At 47.3% G+C, this 19,198-nt stretch overlaps 5 protein-coding genes across 5 annotated transcripts, besides 11 other annotated features; 2 read left to right on the top strand and 3 right to left on the bottom strand.

The window, feature by feature from the left end:
- Window positions 1-928: 928 nt before the first annotated feature.
- Window positions 929-3,493, top strand: PVX_098825 (hypothetical protein, conserved; the record flags this gene model as incomplete). The annotated part of the gene is made up of 1 exon (XM_001614564.1): window positions 929-3,493. The coding sequence occupies one exon, from the start codon at window positions 929-931 to the stop codon at window positions 3,491-3,493; it is 2,565 nt and encodes an 854-aa protein (XP_001614614.1).
- Window positions 3,103-3,123: a microsatellite.
- Window positions 3,494-3,783: 290 nt separating the features above from the next.
- PVX_098830 (proteasome activator complex subunit 3, putative) lies at window positions 3,784-6,067 on the bottom strand. Its single transcript, XM_001614565.1, has one exon. The coding sequence runs from the start codon at window positions 5,116-5,118 to the stop codon at window positions 4,288-4,290; it is 831 nt and encodes a 276-aa protein (XP_001614615.1). The 5' UTR covers window positions 5,119-6,067; the 3' UTR covers window positions 3,784-4,287.
- Window positions 4,982-5,000: a microsatellite.
- Window positions 5,001-5,036: a microsatellite.
- Window positions 5,037-5,059: a microsatellite.
- A 668-nt stretch (window positions 6,068-6,735) lies between the features above and the next one.
- Window positions 6,736-6,777: a microsatellite.
- A 1,039-nt stretch (window positions 6,778-7,816) lies between these two features.
- PVX_098835 (ribosomal protein L35, putative) lies at window positions 7,817-8,305 on the top strand (the record flags this gene model as incomplete). The annotated part of the gene is made up of 1 exon (XM_001614566.1): window positions 7,817-8,305. One exon carries the CDS (start codon window positions 7,817-7,819, stop codon window positions 8,303-8,305), a length of 489 nt encoding a protein of 162 aa, XP_001614616.1.
- Window positions 8,306-8,607: 302 nt separating this feature from the next.
- PVX_098840 (formylmethionine deformylase, putative) lies at window positions 8,608-9,302 on the bottom strand (the record flags this gene model as incomplete). Its single annotated transcript, XM_001614567.1, has 2 exons — window positions 8,608-9,063; window positions 9,198-9,302. The coding sequence occupies 2 exons, from the start codon at window positions 9,300-9,302 to the stop codon at window positions 8,608-8,610; spliced, it is 561 nt and encodes a 186-aa protein (XP_001614617.1).
- Window positions 8,914-8,937: a microsatellite.
- Window positions 9,303-9,661: 359 nt separating the features above from the next.
- Window positions 9,662-9,695: a microsatellite.
- A 622-nt stretch (window positions 9,696-10,317) lies between these two features.
- Window positions 10,318-10,353: a microsatellite.
- A 301-nt stretch (window positions 10,354-10,654) lies between these two features.
- Window positions 10,655-12,302, bottom strand: PVX_098845 (S1/P1nuclease, putative; the record flags this gene model as incomplete). The annotated part of the gene is made up of 3 exons (XM_001614568.1): window positions 10,655-10,753; window positions 10,921-11,012; window positions 11,195-12,302. The coding sequence occupies 3 exons, from the start codon at window positions 12,300-12,302 to the stop codon at window positions 10,655-10,657; spliced, it is 1,299 nt and encodes a 432-aa protein (XP_001614618.1).
- A 924-nt stretch (window positions 12,303-13,226) lies between these two features.
- Window positions 13,227-13,250: a microsatellite.
- A 467-nt stretch (window positions 13,251-13,717) lies between these two features.
- Window positions 13,718-13,740: a microsatellite.
- Window positions 13,741-13,895: 155 nt separating this feature from the next.
- Window positions 13,896-13,990: a microsatellite.
- The last annotated feature ends 5,208 nt before the right edge of the window (window positions 13,991-19,198 follow it).

Genomic DNA, 19,198 nt, shown 5'->3' on the forward strand with positions numbered 1-19,198 from the left:
AGAACGTACCTACAAAATAAGGCGAATCGTTCCTGCCCCTTCCACGCTTTACACATGCAAAGCCCAACTTGACGCAACATCTGTACAACTTCGTGGAGGTCCTTTCCTCCACCCCCCTCCAGTTCACTTCATGCACAATTACGCATCCCCTAGAGTGACCGAAAAAAAAAAAAAAAAAAACATTGAAATTTGCAATTTCTCTTAGCGGGGCATACCTTGCGCAGCTAATCGCAGCGGGGGTGAAAACAAAGCCTCACTGTTATATGTGGCCACTCTATGTAGGCGCGACGTTAATTCGGCACCCCCATGCGCACGAAACTGTGCGCGTGAACAATGCGAAGGTTAGCGGTGAGGGGGGGCCCCAAAAAAGGAGATAAAAAATGGAGAAAAAAAAGGATAAAATATGAGAAAAACAATCCCAACCTGAAGTGCCCCATTCGAGTGTCACACCGCTCAAGGACATGCCAATCACAAAGGCCACCCAAAAAAAAAAAAAAAAAAGGCAGAGCAGGGCTGCATATTGCTCCCACGCGATAGGTTAATCATCTCTCCTTTGTTTCTACATTTTACGCAAGTTGCAAATTTGAACATAGAGCTGTCGCAACAGTAGGGATGCGCAGTGGACTTTGTTTGCCGCTAGTCAGTACATAATTCGATAGTGTTACCTTGCCCCGTGTTGGTTTATTCCCGCCCGTTCGCACTTTTTCTCTTTTTCCCCCCTGCGAAACATGTTCAAAAGCAAAATAGCCCTTGGCAACAAAAACTTCCTCGGAAACAAGGACAGGAAAAAGTAAGTGCACACATGGGGGTGTAGCGGATGGGAGAAAACTTCCCTCTTATCCCTCAGCGGGGGGTTTTCCCCCTGATGGGTAGCTCTTCCCCACACGTCCACGTACATATGTGCGTACATATGTGCATACACATACACATGTGCACACTCATATGCGTGCAATTGCACCCCCCGCGCAGACTCGCCGCGACCATCAAGAGCACCTTCAACCTGGAGAGCGACGAGCAGGTGGACGAAATTTTGGACAAGGAAAACACCAGCATCTGCAAAGTGCAGAAAACAAAAATTACCATCTACTTTTCGAAGAACATCCCAGTTCTGTTTTCCATCAAAAATGACCTCTTCCCAACGGTGTACACACTATGGAAGTTTCCCCGCCTGATCCCCTGCTTTGTCATATACCCACCTGCCTCCGAATTTCTCATGAAGGGAGCCGACTTGATGATCCCAGGAATATGCAAAGAGGTAGACCATTTAGAAGCACTAAAGGAGGGAAGTGTATGGGGCGTTCGAGTGTTTAATAACCCGCACCTTTTTGCAGTTGGGCAATGCTCAGTGGACTATGACAGTAACAACTGCTTCTACAATCTAAAAGGGAAGTGCTTAAAGGTCGTTCACATTTTTAATGATGAGCTGTGGAGGATGGGGTCCCAAACTGTTCCGCACAGCAGCTTCCAGGGGAAAATTATCGACTCGGTGGAGAACGTCGTGGACAACTTTGACGAGTTTAGGGTGTACGATGAGAGTAAGGGGAAGAAAAAGGCGCAAAAGGGGGGGCAGCAAAGGGGGGACCCCGGTGGAGATGTTGGAACGGGCGCAGACGGTGGCAGTGATGCCCTCTGTTCGGACCCCCCCAATGATGAAAAACCCCATGAGGACCCCCTCGATAACCGCTACCGCGCCTTCACGGACGACGAAAGCGAGCAGGAGAAGCCGAACGGGGAGGGCGACCCCGCCGCACGAAGCGAACCCAAGCCCACAGGCAAAACGAGCGAAAAAAGCCTAGACAATTTTTACAAACATTTTGCAGTGATACTGGCCCAAAGGAGCCACGCAAAAGGGGATGCACCACCACCCAGCAGCAAAAATGCCAAGGGAGGAAAAAAACAAACTGGGAAGGACACCCAATTTAAGGAACAAAATCCCCCAAGTGAAGTGAAAAAAAAGTGCACAGTGGGTATCGACTCAATGGAGGAGAGTTCCCATAAAAGGGACACCCCTGAGGAGGAGAAAACAAATCAGCAGAAGAAGCACCACCTGCATGGTAACCCCGCAACTGAGCAGGGGAAGAGAGACGAAATGAGCAAAGCGGTGGATAACAGCACCCACACAGAGACAGACGTAATGAACGAGTGGGACGAATGCTCAGCGGAGGAAAATGAGCCAAACGGCCAGGGTGAAGACCATAAGGAAGTTTCACTAAAAAAGGCCCCATTTAGAAGCGAATCGAAAGAGGCAAAATATGACGACGAGGAAACGGTGAGCGAAGCCTCCTTTGTGGAGGAACCCAACGTGAACATGCCCCAAGAGAGAAATGAAAAAGACACATTCGCACTGAAAAGCGAACAGCAGGATGCACTGCTGATGTTCCTCTTCCTAGAAGTAGCTCACTCACTTAGTGATGATAACCTCCCGTTGGAAGTTTCCGGAGTGTATAGCAGGATGACCAAGGAGTTTCTATACATTCACAGAAATGAGGCTTTCCTGGGAGAGCTACAAAAACTGGGAGTCCCTACCGACATTGCAAATAAAATAAAAGCAAAAGAGGTGAACCTACAATTGGATGTTAAAAAATCGACTTATAAAAAAATTAGCAAATTTGTGCAACACTGCTCCAAGTTAAAGCTCATTAAGATAAAAGAAAACAGAAATGTTATGTCCGTTGTGAATATACGAAGGGGTAGCTCTGTGATCTCCTCTTATAAGCCCATGTCTTTGGAGGAGAAGAAACTATGCCAGTTGGAGGGCGGCGAAAATGATGGGGGGGGTACACAAAACGGGGCGGAATGCACCCCAAACAGTGGTGCTCATCAAGACAAAAGTACATCAAATGAAGCGACAAATAAAGCGACATCCGAAGCGACCAATAAAGGGGTGCAGGTACTCGAATTTTACATGCCTTCCTCCAAGGGGATAAACATCTTCAAATGTGTAGATAGCAAAACGGAGAGAAGTTCCTACTACAACATTATGCAGCTGAAGGATGTTCTAAAATCGTATGTACAGAGTCAGAAGCTGGTGAGCGGCAAGGATCCCCAGGTGGTGAAACTGAACGATGATTTGAGAGCCGTTTTAAATGGCCCATGTGAGTCCTCCACCATGCCGTATGAATCCTTGCTCAGCCAGTTCGTCTCGACTCAACTGCCCTGCTATGCCATAATCAAACCGTATGCTAATTTCGATGTAGACCCAATTAAAGTGACCAAGGGGAAGTGCCCATCTATCCACATTTACGCTGTTGCCAGGATGAAGGGGAAAAAATATGTTACCCATATTACAAATTTGTTCCTCTTCCATGTGGATTTGAACAAATTTACGGAGCATGTGCAGAAGCAGCTGGCTTGTTCTTGCTCCATTGTCCTTTCGCCCTCCACCAAAAAGGAGGAAGTCCTCGTCCAGGGCAATGTCGTAAATATGATTCACGACATTTTGATTAGAAATTACAGCCTCCCCAGGAAGTACATTGCGCTGAACACCAAGTAGGGGGCTTAGCGAGTTACAAAATTTGCAGGCGGGTAGGGTCCTCCACAGCGCATATATGATGGGACAGCCGCACGTTTCTTTTTTTTTCCCCCCTTTTTGTGAAGCTCACTTGAAGTAACTACCACCTATTTAGGGGGCCCCCAGTGAGCTTCTCCCCATGGCACCATCACCCAATTGCTCCCGTGAGAGGCTAGCAGAGGTGCCCACATTCCCGCTGCAAAGTGGTAGCCGCCCTTCGACAGCCTACCCCGCGTATGGCTTTTATTTTCTCATTAACTTCTTATTTTTTTGCGTTAAGCGAAAATTGTGTTAAAAAAAAAAGTAAGACCGTTTTTTAAAAAAAGGGAAAGAGTCTCCGTGCGCGCAGTGGACAAATTGAGGATAAGCACGCGGGGGAGAGGCGGTACGCGGTGGTAAGCGGTGATAAGCTGCGGTGTGACCCGCCTTCTCAACGGTGTATCCTCCGAAGGTGTCCCCCCCAAGAAGGCCGCTCCACCTTGGTAACCACGCATGGGGATAAAACAGGTTATGTTTCCCCCTAAAGTTGGAGCACTCGTAATTTCTGCCCCCTTTGAGTATTCCCCCTGATGGTGACCCCTCCCCTGTGCAGATGTTCTTTAGGGGTGCACGGAATCGTAGCATACCTTCCTTGCGGAATCCCCACTTCACTTCGACATGAAGGGCGAGCTAACTTCACTGCTTCGCACCTAGGCAGTGGCGACGGCAAAAAGGGTACTATATATAGTATGAAGCAGGGGGAGTCTCCTCCCCAGTCCCCGCTTGGCAAGCTCCAGCTAAAAAGTCATCCTATGATGGGCATCTTCATTTTTCGGCTTGACGACCTTCTCCCAGTTTTTACACAACAAATCGTAAAGCATAATATAATTATTGCGCATATCAATGATGGTAATTTTGATGTGTACCCATTCCTTTTCGTCTAACTCCCGAACAGCCTCCTGGTAGTCATACACATTAGGGTACTTAATAACTTTGGTTGACAGTTTGGCTCTATCCATATAGTACTTAACAATGGCATCATATAAATTAAAAGCACTCTCCTCAACTCTGGCTAGCTCCTGTATAGCTTCCTCTTGAATCCCCACCCCAAAATTGTTCCCATCTTCAATTCTGGGCACATTCAATTGTATCCACAGCTTAATATTGCCTATAATTTCGATGAGCTCGGAAGAGTAGGCCTTTATCTTTTCCAATTCTGCGTTAATCTGTTTGTGGGAAGGTACGTAGTGGGTGTAAATAACATTTTCATCAACAACTATTTTTTTCTCTTCATAATGGGTATCATTTTTGCTGTTCATTTCTATGGAGTCTTTTTTTTTTTCAATCACATCGTGATCATTTGTCTTATGTTTCTTCCGTATGTTTTCCTCCGTCTGATTTGTCGTATATTTGTATGTGTTTGTATCTAAGTCGCTTACATCTAGGATGGTGCCCGGCTCTGCATTCACGTTCACCAGGGTGTTGAAATAAATGATCCTTTTGGGGATCCTCTCCCTCAGCGATTCGATCGCCTGCTTCGTCACGTCGTACTTGAACTGGTTGTACTCCTCCTTCACCTTCGGGTCGAACGGCTCGATTTTGTCCACCTTGCCCAGGAGGTTCTCCATTGTGCGGGGGAATTAGCGGTGAGTGGCGGTGTGTGGCAGTTCGTACGTGGGGGTAGCGAGGGGGTTAGTTATGCGCACACGGGAGGGGCTAACCTAGCGTGTCCGTCGGGTCTACCGCGCCTATAGAGTATAACACTTCTTGGCTTCCCTCCTCCGCACAGCTGCTCTACCTCGACTTTCACTTACCACGCTTTTTCTCCTCTTCGCTCCTTCGTTCTACCCCTCCCCCAATGACATGATATAAGCGCACCCGTCAGACTTCTCCGCGTCGGTTCGGACGGATGCGCGCAGCCTCCCCGGTTGGGTTGCCTTCGCCGCTTTCCCTTTTGGCGCGCAGGTTACAGGGCAGACTCGCCAACCGATCGCGGCAAATATAGCGGTACAGCCGCGTCAACAATGTGGGTTTGCGGCGCACCAAATGTTTAGGCACACATGTAGATGCAGCGCGAGGCGTTTTCCTGCACTCTGCAGATGTGCGCGGTTAGAAGGGGGCGAGGCAGGGCGCTCTCTCCACGAAGTGCGGCAATGTACTCGGGGAAAGAAAAGGTAACGGCCTATCCCGCAGATCCCAAACGTGTACATATATACTTATTTGTACATGTATACTTATTCATACACGCAGGGTACCCTCGAACAGACGCTAAGGTGAACCGCCTTCCCACGCGCGCGAAAGAAAAGGAAAACCACTACGACGCATTCGAGCAGAGCAGCATACGCATCACTCACGCGCGGAGGAACGTCCAGTTGGAATTCTTCCCAGCGGATGATACATACGTCGAGGCAATTCACTCAGAGCTGCTAATTTTGCTGTACTTTCTGCAAATCCTGTGCGTACTAATTTTTTTTTTTTTTTTTTCAACTACATCATAACACAATTGTAGTATACCCCCTTTTGTAGTTATTTTTTTTAAAAAAAAAAAGGCAAGCAACTTTTTAAAGAAAGTAAATTAAAATTTTTGCTTTTTTCTATGGAGGGAGAAAAATAAAAAAGGGGTGGGTTCGAGGCACAAATTTTGACCTTTGCGTTCTGCGTCGCGGGGGTTTGTAGGTCCACAGTTGGGGGCGGCCAATATGGCAGTTTTGGGGCTGCTGTGGGGCCGCCAATTTGGCAGCTTTGGGCAGCTAACCGGTGAGGCGGTCTGCTAAGCCAAGCCGTGGTGGGCCGTTACATACCGCTCCGCACATTCATCCGTGCGTACATGTACATGCACGCGGCTCCCATTAACGCTGCTGCCGTCGCCCAAACAGGGTGTCCCATTTTTCGAAAAAATTGCCATGCTTGTTTCCAGCTCTTCCGAACTTCTTTACCGATTTATTGCCGCTTCACGCATATTTGCTCGGGGGAGACCCATATGTTATCCTATTACCTTTTGCATGTTCCCCTGGGTTACGCTATCTCGTGGGAGTTCACCCCATTCGGGAGGCAGGCGCGTGTGCGCCCTCGCGCGTGATTCACCAAGTGAAGTGAAATGCTTGATTATGCCCATGGAGGTGTACCGGTAGTAGGAGGTTTTATGGGGGCCTCTCCAGAATCCTCCCCCCAGGAGATTGCCATGAGTTATTCTCTAAATTAGTGACTGCCCCATTTGGGGAAAAACTTACGGCAAATACGTCCATACGTACACTTTTTTTTTTTTTTTTAACCAAACGGGAACTCGCAGGGGATAAATGCCCCCATTTTTCCCCTTTTTTTTGTTTTTCCCCCTTTTTGTGTTTTTCCCCTCCCTTTCGTGTTTCCCCCTTTTTTTTTGCATCACGCCCTAACAAGCAGCATGCGAAGAGGCAAAAAGAGCGTGATTGCCAACACACGCACATTGGGATGAGGCAGAGGGCGCCAGCGCGAAAGGGCATTCCTGTGTACGCCGCGTTGCGCACACGGGGGGGGGGGGGGAAAAACAGCCACCATTTAGTCGGCCACCGTTCAGTTGATCAAAATTCAGTTGATCACAATTTAGTGCGACCCCCCTTTCAGTGAAGCGCCGCTTAGCCGCTCACCAAATTGGCCACAACAATTCGCGGAGGTAGCCACCATTAATGATAACACCTCCGCTCTTTTGCGCAAAGAGGTGTAGCGCGCCGGGAAGTGGTCTCTTTCGGGTCCTTTCCCTGGACTGTGCCGCTTCAGTTGTAGCCACCCAAAGTGGCAATCTTAAAAAAAAAAAAAATCCCCCCACAGCTCACCAAACGTGCCATGTCTAAAAGGATGCCACACGGTGAGAAGTAAACATATGGAAATGGAAAACTCCCTCGGAGGAGGCGAATCGGACGAACTCCCCTTTTCCAACGGCGCATATCAAGTGGTCCTTTTCTTATACGTATGACTAGCTGGGCGGAGAAATGTGCGACATGGGTGACATATGTAACGTGTGACGTGTGTTTTTTTTTTTTTTTTTTTTCCGTGGAAGAGGGGACCTTTTACAAAATTGTGAGTGGGGACCCAGTCACCAAGTGGGCGCAGAAAACGCGGCCAACAAATAAGTCTGTACAACTGCATGGGGTACCAACGCGAGTGAGCATTCACCTGCGGGGAGAGACACACACACGTGGAAGGATCCAATGTGGAAATACCCCCCGCAAAAAAAAAAAAAAAGAAAAAAAATATATATATATATATATATATGTATATATATTCGGGGGCACACAAATGTATCGGCAGTACCAATATAAACGCACACACATGACTGCATTGTGAGGAAGCATGACGTGTTGCCTCCTCATTTTTATCGTGTTGCTCCTCGCGCTCCGACTTGGGCACCCAGAAAAGCTCCCCCACGACGGAAGGAATGAAAGACCGCTCATAGGTAGTACCATACACAGGAACAGCTTCAGAAAAAAAGGAAGTGCCCATAAGCACACATTGACAAATAAATACACACACAAAAGTGTAAATAAAAAGCGAACACACACAGAGGCGACGCTATTTCTACACCCACATGGGTTGCAAAAGAGCAACCTCCGTCTCTCCAATTTGCACGTTCGTGGAAACACAAATGTGAAGCCCAAAACGAACAAGTCAATTGCCAAGCGCTTTAAAATAACAAAAAATGGGAAGGTGATACGAAAAAAAGCGGGGAGGAATCACATGCTCAGGAAGAAGACGTCGTCCAATAAGGCGTCCCTGCGCAAGACGACTACCATCGCTTCCAACCGCATTGCGAAGAAGTACAAGAGCGCCATTCATACGTAGGCCCGTTAGGCGGCGCGTTGGGCGGCGAGCAGCTGGGGTGCGCAGCTGGGATGAACACGTACGGGGGATAAATCGCACCCCTTTTTTGGTCCATGCCTCCCTGTTGTTTGCCCCTTTCTTTTTTTTTGGCTCAGTTACCTACTTCTACTTAATTTGCTCATTTTTTTGGCCCGTAAAAGTAGACTTATCGTGTCAGTTAGCTTCTGGTTGATGGCTGCTGGCCGGGGAAGCTCTCCCACGTTTGAATCCTCAAATGAGATATGCCGCTTGAGCGCATAGCGGGAGGCGCCCCTAGAGCCATCTCATATGGCGGGCTCCCCCTCGCAGTTACTCCTAAACGTGCGGATCAGTGCGTTCAACTTGGCTCGAACTTTATGCCTCTCCGATTGGCTAAAGCGGTCGATGAATAAAACGCCATCGAGGTGGTCATACTCATGCTGGAAGATCCTCGCATGGATCCCCTTCAAAATTTTCAAATGCTTATTGCCGTCCAAATCGTAGTAGCTGATGGAGACAACACTTGGCCGATCTACCTTCCCCTCAATGTCTGGAAATGACAAGCAGCCCTCTACCAATTTGGATCGAACGAGACTTGGCTCCACAATGCTGGGATTGATGAAGACCCTTTCATTTTCCTTTTTCTTTTTCTCATACAGTGCATTCCACACGATTATCCTCCTGCTGATGTTCACTTGGGGAGCTGCTAGCCCCATCCCTTTACTTTCGTACATCACGTTGAACATGCTTCTGACGAGGGTCTGCGGGGGGGAGCAAAGGGGGGAGCGACCTGAATGTGGGCCATATGCGTCATTTCGATGCGCCACTTCTATGCGCCGCTTCAATGCGCCACTTCTATGCGCCACGTGCACCTCCCGGGTGCACCTCTTCTTACCCTCAAATTGTCGTCAAAGTGCACCACCTCGTCGCACTTCTTCCGAAGCACCGGGTCTGGGTATAAAACAATTTTCAGGTCCTTCTCATTTTGGCTAGCTGACATTCGAACGGCGGTACTTTTCTCCCGCCCTCTTATGCCGTAGCGGCTTAGACGCAAGCTACCTCGCTGCTTAATTACATATGCAAAGCATGTTGCCCAGAAGTGACCGGCAAGTGTTGCTGCTATAGTTAGGGTCAGTGTTAGCCGTTTCCCCTTCCACTTAGCCATCGATTAAAGCGACTTTTTTTTTTTCTATATATTCGTCCCTTTTCCTCCGCGTGATGGCACGTTCGATGGTGTGAGCATCAATGATACTTTTCTTTCGCAGCAGGGATAGGTACTTCGTAAAAGCCGCAACGCAAAAAAAGAAAAAGCGGAAAAGGCCTCTCTTCCTTACGTATTCCTCCGCTTCGTTCCCCCTTTAAAAAATTTTTCAAACGTGGGAAGCCTCAAGTGCGACTCCTTTCCCTTTTCATTTCTGCAGCTTCGCGGAGGGGCCTACTCACCGCTCTGCGTAAGCGGCAATGTTGCAAAATAAAAAAAATAAATAAAAAATAAAATATACCAAAATGACCGAAAAAATCACCACCCCTTCGAAAAGCCAAATTGGGGATTATCCCCCCACTATAGCAGTGTGCGCGAAAGGGGTATGACACCTTCTCCGCAATTACACCAGTTGACCCTTTTTGAGTGGGTCCATTTTGTGAGGTTAATCACACGGCGGGTCTCACCCCTGGCGCGGTGGCGGCATGCCCATTCGCCTGCACGGCATTCCATCGGAAGAGGAACGCGGGCCCTCCTACAACGTTACTACGACTTGAGGCAAATCACAAAAATTTGGACGCGCACAAGAAATATTTATTTTTCCCTTTTTTAAAATGTTCCACGTTCGATAAGAAACGGGGCGATCATTTTCACCCACTTGAGGTTTGCAATCCCCGGGGATGCGTTGAAAGTAAAATTCGCCACACGAAACAAATGGAGGGGCGATGTGTGGAGGGAAGGCACAGGGGAAAAAATAAGAAAGACAAATGAGAACAAAAAAATAAAGTAAAATAAAGTAAAATAGAGTAAAAAAAAAGAAGCAAAATGAATGTCGTGGGAAACTGCCGCACGCTGACCACTCCGGGGGAACAAACCGGCCTGCATTTCGAAACGGCACATTGCTTTGCCCTCAATCGAGAGCGAAGCAGATGGGCCTACTGTTATCGCCAAATGGGATTTAACAGACGAGGGACTAACACTCCTACTTTAAAATTATTTGCGGTGTAAACCTTCCCCTCATTTTATCATTTCCTTTCCTTTTTTTTTCTCTCCTCACCCCACTTAAAATCCCCTCTTACATCCATTCACGCGCATGAGACAACTGAGTGAGGGGCCCCTCCCCCTAATGCACGTTCTGCTCTGCCAAATGGTCAATTGCACTTGGCCTGCAACTCGACTTCTTCCGCCTTGCTGGGGAGGTACATTTTATTTTTTCTGTTAAAAATGAAGTTGAAGTAGAGTATCACGGCCTGCACGGAGATGCAAAAAGGGGAAGAAAAGGAAAGTAATGAAAAGAAATAACCCCATGAACGTAACATATCTGGTGAGGGCCCCACCGAATAGCATACACATGTGCTCATGAAGGACGCGACGAGGCAGGTACCCCCGCGTTGTCTCATTTTCTCCCTGTCCATACCAGCACTAGAAAAATGATGGCCAAGTTTATAAATACGGCATTTTTTTTATACACGGAGGCCGATTTTTGCCTTTCCAGCTGCTCGTACTCGACTGCGAGGAGAGGGGGGAGAAGGAAACCATGTGAGGGGCAGATCAGGGGGTAGCCAATGTAAGGTGACCCCCTTCTCAAATGGATCCCCGTGGGAGGGACTAATGTAGAGAACTGCACCATGGCAACAATACACTTAGGTTATTACGCGACTACCCACTCAGGCACACCCCATCATGCCTACCTTTGTCAAACTCGGACTTCTTCCTGAGGCTGGAAAACTTCCTATTCGCGAAGAGGCTGTTGAGGAGGATGGCTATGCGCGAGCCGGCCCTCAAAATGTTGACTTTGAGCATCCTCTCCAGGTGGAACTCCAAGTCGTAAGTAATTTCAATCTCCTTGGATGTATCAAAATGCAATTGGTCCTCCTTCCCTACCATAAAATTTGTTACATAGCTGTTCAGGTAAAACTCGGAGCAAAACTCATTTACAATTTGCTCTCCCCAGATGTCTATTGCGTCGATTCCTTTTTCACTAAATAACTTTTCGTCCTTCTTATGTTCGTCAAACAGTCGATTTACATGTGTCCACCCTCCGTACCATGCGGACTGGTACCTATTTATCATTTTGTTAATTAGCTCACTCTCCATGTAATCGAAGAGGTTGGTTCTTACCGTCTTGTAGTCATCGTGGTGAATCACTCGGATGTCCTTCCCTCCGTTGTCCGATCGGTATGCTATTCTTAGCGGCTGGTGCATGTCCGCGATGAGGGAGACCAGGTACTTGAGGGCGTCTGCGTCTGTGAAGGCGATGTTTTTGGGGTACTTGAAGGGGGCGGCCGCACTTGAAGAGGGGTTAGCGGTTGGTTTATCGGTTGGCTGTTCAGTTGGCTGATCGATTGGCTGATCGGCTGACTCCTTTTTCACTGGCTGCTTCCCCGAGGGGGCGCCGGCCAACCTCCCGTAGAAGTGCTTTATCGAGTTGATCAGGCACAGGCCATTTTCATCCTCGCACTTGAAGACGGCCCTCTTGCAGTCGTGGCTCTGCAAATTGAAATGCATCGACTCCGCTCCCCTTATTTTGTCATGGACCAGGTGCCCCCATTTCCCAATATCCACGATGTCCTTTCCGTTTAACAATTTCTTCAGTTCGTACAGCTGCTCGCTCTTCATCCCCGACATGGCGACCATCCCTATGGCCTCATGGCCCTCTCTGTTGAAGCAGCTCACCCAGGCCTTCCCATCGCCCCAGGTGAGCAAAATGACAAGCAGGGGCAGCAGGTACGTGCGCAGGTACGTGCGCAGACACTTGTGCAGGCACTTGTGCGGGGCCCATTTTGACGCCTCCGTCATTTTACGCGCCCTCCGATTCGGTTCACGTGGAGGATAAGCGGCGAGGTTATGCTACACGACGATGCTGTGCAAAACGATGCTATACAGCGATGTTGTGCTGCCTTGCTGTGCCGCCTTCCTGTGCTGCCTCGTCACGCGAAAAACGACTGGGGGAACTCCCGACAGTCGCCCCGCGGTGCAAAAGTCGAAGCGAGCTTTGCTTTATATATCTTCTACACGCTCACGCGACGCAGGACAATAAAACAAGGGGGGCATTATTTTGGAGCCCATTTCGTGCCGGCCTTCGGAAACCTCGCAGGGAAAATTCACCCACACCCCTCTTTTACGGCGATATGACCCCTGGCAGGTGAAAGGTGGGTAGAAGATGGCCGTTTTTTTTTTTTTTTTTTATTTATATTTTTTTTTTTTTTTTCCCGTTCCTTCGTCCTTTTTTTTGTTTACCCCCCCAAAAGTGTCACTATCACATTAAAACTGTTTAATTTATAACCGCGGGAAAGAAGAAAACGGCTCGACAAAGACTACTGCTTCACAAAATGCCATTCATTAAAAACGTTAATACGAATCGTCATGTGTGAAGATGCCGCACACCCACGCAACAGTACTTGATTGAACCTCTGCCCACGCTCAGGTGTACGCGGGAAGTGAAGTGAACATATTTTGCTATAACGCATTGCCCATTTCGCGACACCTTTTAACCCTAAAAAAAAAAAACGCGTTTAAATGAAAAGGAAAAAAAGAGTTATACCTATGCAGTTTGGATCGAATCGTGGACTGTACTTTTTCCCTGTTACGTTGTAAATTCTTTTTTTTTTTTTTTTTCCTCCTTTTTTCCTGGGTTCCCTGTTGGTGGTCTTTGGCCTTTAAATTTCCTCAAAATATAAATTAACGAATTGGCAGCGCGCCGAGCGGGATTTAACCGCCACCGCCGTGGTACAGGGGCGCAACAGGGGGGAAAGAAAAAGAAAAGAAAAAAAAAGCAAACCAGGGTACCAGAGTACCAATCGATAGACGTATAATTTCGCCAACCAGCTTCTCCCAATATTTGCGCCAAACGAAGGCCCCAAAGGGGGATTGCCAAGCGGGAAAGCTAACCGTAGCAGCCAACTGGAACTCCCAAATGGAACTCCCAACATGACTGTGCTGCCCAGCGGGCGGACATCGCTGAAATGATCGCCCCTCCCCTGGTCTATACACATAAAGGGAAAAGGCAAATGTGCGTACGCTGCAATGGAGAGCTCCTCGAAACGGGAAAATGGAAATTTATTCGGCGCGGGAAGAAGCCCATTAACCCTGCCCAAGGGTGATCACGCTGACGAGGCAGCGTCCCCATTTGTCCGTTCCTTTTGACAAAGCAGCTGCGTAGGTATTTACCTGCCTGTCTATCTCTCCTCAAATGTAGGCACATAGTGGAGCGTCCCAACATGAGATTAATCACATGCATAGCTTGGGTATTCAAACCGCCACCTTTCCTGCCATCCTCTTAGAGTTAACGACTTCACCGATTAATCGTCCCCTTCGAAAATGCCATACGGGTGTTCTCCTTCCCCACGCCAAAGGGCAAAACAGATTATCCCCCCCTCCGTTAACGTAGAAGCATGGGCGGGGCAATATGTCACCATAGCAACGTTGTAGGACACACAAAAAATTCAAACGTGAAAACGAATTAAGTCTTTTTGTAGTGGGTCCCCTCCGCTCCCTCCTTTTCGACGCCCCCATGCACACCCCGAACATGCTCACCAAGTTGTGTGCAAAAATGAGTAACGCAATGGTCTTCAAAAAAAAGGAAAAAAAAAAAAATATATTTTATTTATTTTTTTGGTGCTACCGTTCGCATGTATGTTTCGTTATGACTGGGTGGCTCCCGGTGAGACGTGCCTCTTCTACTGCATCTTACAGAACAGGGGGAGCACTCCCGTGTTTGCGGTGATGGGAATGTCCATGTAAACGAGTAGGCTAAATTTCACTGGGAAAACGGGAACCCCAATGGACCATTCGCATGATAGCATAGGGTACGGCCCGCTCAACCGCTGGTTAGCCTTTTCAATTCCTAAAATAACTAAACAGGGCTAAGGCATAAAAGTATAAGGCGACGAGGTACATGGGGTAAGACACGCTGAGGATTTTCCTAATACTATTTGATCCTCCGTAATTTTTCTAAAAAGGTGGGATAACATAAAAAAAAAAAAAAATCATAAAAGAATCATAAAAAAGTGCAGCGCCATTTGCACATCGTGCACAACATACTTCACCACCTCGAGTTGGTTAAAATATCGCAAAATGGTCCCTCCTTATTCTTTCTTTGTGGACTTACCGCCAAAAGGAAGAGGTTGTAGTTTGGGGGGGTCATGGCCTGGACGAGGAAGTAGAGCTGTAAGCTTTTGTCAAACTGGAAGGAGGAAAAAAGGGAAAAAAAGGGAAAAAAGGGGAAAATAAAATAAAACGTCGAGATGCTCTATTTAACTGCTTTCTCGCTGAATGTGACCGCTTCGAACGGACGCATGAGTCACTCTCCCGCGACACACAGGGAGGAGAAATATCCCTCCCATCTCTCCCTCCTCTCCTGGCGCTTCCACTCATTTCAAGGTAATGTCACTTCACCCCATACCTTAAAAACTCCATAACGATTGCTCACATGCAGCATGGCCCAAATGAGGGAAGGAAATAAAAGGTATTTATTTTGCAACACAAATAGCAGATCTTTAAAAGACACAGGGGATGGCAATTTAATTCCTTCATACAAAATATTCGAAAGGATCAAATACACAGATGGAGTCAACATGGCGTTGAACATAGCCGTTGACGGTCTGATGGACTGCTCATAAAATGCATTAGCTTTGTTAAAAAATTTGAAAAAAATTGAAATGCAAAGGATGCAAAAATAGGAATTCCTCAAAATGGAACTGCACATGGACGATAGGCAGGTGTCCTTCATCTCATCGCTTGATATATCTTTTTTTTTTTTCTTTACAAAAAATTTTACATAAATTTTCGATAAAATTCCGCTAATCAGCACATAACAGTTAACAAACAGGGAGATGTTTTTCTCTCCACAGTGGAGCCTCTTCGACAGGCTGTTGTACACGTATATTGGTATCAGTCCGGACTGGTTTAGCACGCACATGTGCTGTAGCATGTTCTCTTTTTGTCTCATTCCCACTTCTTCCTCATGGGTGGCTCTTTTTCCCGCGTTTTCCACACGAATGGCTGTTTTTCCCGCTTCCTCCTCATGGATGGCTCCTTTTGGGCAATTCAAACCAGTCGTCATTGTAGATTTCTTTCCCTCCTGCGGGGTCCCCCCTGCGGTTGGCGCAATGCGCTCCCGTTCCCCGTCCGTGTGGAGCTCCCCCTGACCCTCTCTTCCCACCTGCACTCCTCCGTTATCTCCCCCACCCATTGTGACACCCCTCTCCTCCCTGGAGTAAAACAAATACGCAGTTAAGCGAGAAAAAAAAAACTGTGTGCAAAATTGGGCCACGCAAAAAAGGGAAATTTTACACAACTGAGGGGCCTCCTCAGGAATTTTCCTAACCACGTCACCTATCGCATTTAGCAAAAATATCCTCGAATTTATATTATCTGTTATATCGATGAGAGCATTCCTGTGTTCATTTTTTACCAATTTCAACGCGTTTAAAGATAACATAAATGCGAAGATGTTACTCAGACGAAGTAATGCTCCCAGTGGGGCAGACAACAAGGGGTAATTTATCTGTGGGATTTTCTTCAGTAAATTTTGGACATCTTTTCTGCTAAAATTTGTCTTATATTTCGTTACAATTTTGTTGCTTTTTCCAAATAGGTAACGCTTATTTTGGGGGGAAGTACGTATGAAGCATTTTCCCCCCACGTGGTACTGCCTGATGGGTACGCCTCCACTATTGGCTCCCCTCCCTGCGTCTTTGCTCAATTGACTCTTCGCGAGGTGCATCAAAGCCAGCAGCAGCGGGACTAGCCGCGCGGGGGTGTTCATGCCGTGAGTTCTGGGGAAGGGGGCGGGCAAGCCTTCTTCGTCCGCGCCGCTACTACCGCTACTGCCGCTGATGCGACCCCCTCTTTACGCCAACTAATTGGAGCTGCTTGGCCAACTTCAGAAAGCCAATTGGAGAAAATCCGCCGATAAACCACTAGCCCATTTTAACTCCACCTTTTAGGCACTGCGAATGCGGGTTGCACCTGAAGAAAAAAATTCGACTGGAAAATTGGGAAAAATGAGACCCCCACATTGATATGTTTATCTACCATGTGTTCAAAATTTAACTTGCACGTGCACGCGGTTGGCTATTTTTTTTTCCCCTCTTGCGGGGTGTTCCGCATCCACGCGAATTTATTGTAACGCCCAAGTTGCCAGGAACGACCCACCAAGCCACCATCTCGTGATGGTGAGGTGCCGCGTTGCTGTCGTGCCAACTCAGAACAAGGCAAAATTGCGCCGCCACCCTTCGCTCCCCTTTCTACACAATCGATGTGCAACGCGCGTGTAATGCGTTCGCACTGTGCTCCTGCAGTCATGCTACGGAAAAAAAGGGAAAAAAAGGGAAAAAATTGACAAAAAAAATTGACAAAAAAAAAGCAAAAAATAGCAGGGGAGGCGCAAACAAGTTTGGCTCACTTGGCAAAACTCGCACATTTGGCAACGTGGCAAAATTGACGAGGCGACGGGGCGAAAAGTCCCTCCGCGCGGTAGCCCATCGTGTAGAAAAAAATTATGGGCGCAAAAAAAGGAAACCCCCTGTGCAAAAAAAATAGGGGCAACGAAGCGTGAAACAAGCAGAAGGCAGAGTGTGCCATGCCGCCACTACCCCAATCTGTGATCTGTAAGAATACTCCGTGAAAATACGCCCCTAAAAATACGCCCCTAAAAATACGCCCCTAAAAATACACCCCTAAAAATATGCCCTAAAAATACGCCCCTAAAAATATGCCCTAAAAATACGCCCCTAAAAATATGCCCTAAAAATATGCCCTAAAAATACGCCCTAAAAATATGCCCTAAAAATACACCGTAAAAATATACCCCTAAAAATACACCGTAAAAATATACCCCTAAAAATATACCGTAAAAATACACCCCTAAAAATATGCCATTTGAAGTGCAAATATCTCCCTCCCAGGTGGCGCCAAGATGCGGCACACCCCGTTTTCCCCACCCCCCATTGGTGTGTGATTGGTTGTTCTGGCACATTTAACGAGTGTTCATATTTCACTGCCCTTGAATACGCCTTTCATTTTTTGTGCCATTTTGGGGCCATTTTTGTGGCAATTTTTGTGGTAATTTTTGTCGTATTTTTTTTTTTTTTTTTTCTCAACATTGCATACGTAGTTGTACCACCCTTTGGAAAATAAAATTTTTACACTTTTTTTTTTTTTTAATTTTTCCTTGTGCTGCCCTTTGACGAATAGCTTAATTTTTCACGCTTTATTCGAAGATGAGTTTGTTTCCAGATGTGCCTCCTTTTAGACTATTCTTCCCCCCCGAAGCGAAATGACTCCTTTTGCGGCGGGGGCGCAGCATGCCTTTACCTGGTGGCGCACATTTTTTTGAGGCGACTTGGGGATGAAGCCCGTCTCATCACACCAGCCCCCAAGCACTGCAAGTGAAGCCGAAGCGAAGCCCCGCGAAAATGGGAGTAAAGCGCAAGGGTTCGCCTCCCCCGCTTTTATCTGTACACGGGTACGTGTGTACATGTGTGCCCGCGTGCCCGCGCTTCCGCATTTGCCACCACCGCAATGATCAGAATTTGACTTACCCCTGTGCATCAATGAGTTAGTGCATCGTGTAACGGCCTCATAGTTCAATGGCCCCATCGTTTAATTGCCCCATCGTTTAGTTGCCTCATCGTTTAATTGCCTCATCGTTTGGTTGCCCCATCGTTTGGTTGCCCCATCGTTTGGTTGCCTCATCGTTCATTTGCCTCATCGTTTGGTTACCTCATCGTTCATTTGCCTCATCGCTTAACTGCCTCATCGCTTAACTGCTCCATCGCTTAACAGTTTCATTGTTTTACCGCTTAACGGCTTAACGGCTTAAGGGCTTACCCGCCATTACGGCACTTAATAGCCCCGCGCGCAAGGTACCTCGAAAAATGAAAACCGATTTGGCGAAGCATTTATGGATACACACACGTACACATCCGTATAAGCTGCTGTCACATTTATTCTCCACCCAGGCCCCACAAAATTGTGCTGGCTATTATGTGATGGCTATTTTGTGCTTCACCTTTCCGCGTACACTTTTTTTTTTTTTTTTTTAAAGCTTCACGGAAAAGGTGTCATGATGGAGTGTGTGTGATTATCCCTGAGAGTTTCCTGTGCATCCCCTGTGTTGGTTCGTGCCCCTCGTGTCACTTCCATCCACTATTCACTTCCAACCTGTGCGCAACATTTCCGCGCAAAGGCCTCCCCCATCCATCTCCCTTGCGCTTTTCACATGCTGCTCAATTTTTACGTATAGAACAAATCCTTTCATCATCTTTCATAAAGTAAAACTTATGTGCACGAAGTTACGCCACAGGGGGAAGTGCAATCATCTCGTCATTTTTACTTCGCCTCTACCGACTTCCACGTCGACTTTGATGTTACATTTTTTTTTTTTTTTTTTAGTTGCATCCCATTTGGTGAGTTGCCCATTTGGTGAGTTGCCCTTTTGTGAGCTGCCATTTTGTGAGCTGCCATTTTGTGCGCGACTATTATGTGTGACAATTTTATGCAGTCACATGTTCACCGTGCGACGTCTCACATAGGACCATTCCGCGCAGTCCCCCGTTGTTGAGCAGCTCCCCATTTTAAGCGACGGCGCATGAAGCGTGTAGCCCAAATGGCACATGCTCGAAAAAAAACGCGTATTCATAAAAAAGTGAAAAAATTTAATTACGTTTAAAAAAAAAAAAATGCACACT

The sequence above is a fragment of the Plasmodium vivax genome, chromosome 7 (assembly GCF_000002415.2).
Source record: "Plasmodium vivax chromosome 7, whole genome shotgun sequence".
NCBI lineage: Eukaryota > Apicomplexa > Aconoidasida > Haemosporida > Plasmodiidae > Plasmodium > Plasmodium vivax.

Bases quoted from the DNA above. Each gene is read 5' to 3' on its own strand.
- PVX_098830 (XM_001614565.1), bottom strand. From the start codon at position 5,118: ATGGAGAACCTCCTGGGCAAGGTGGACAAAATCGAGCCGTTCGACCCG.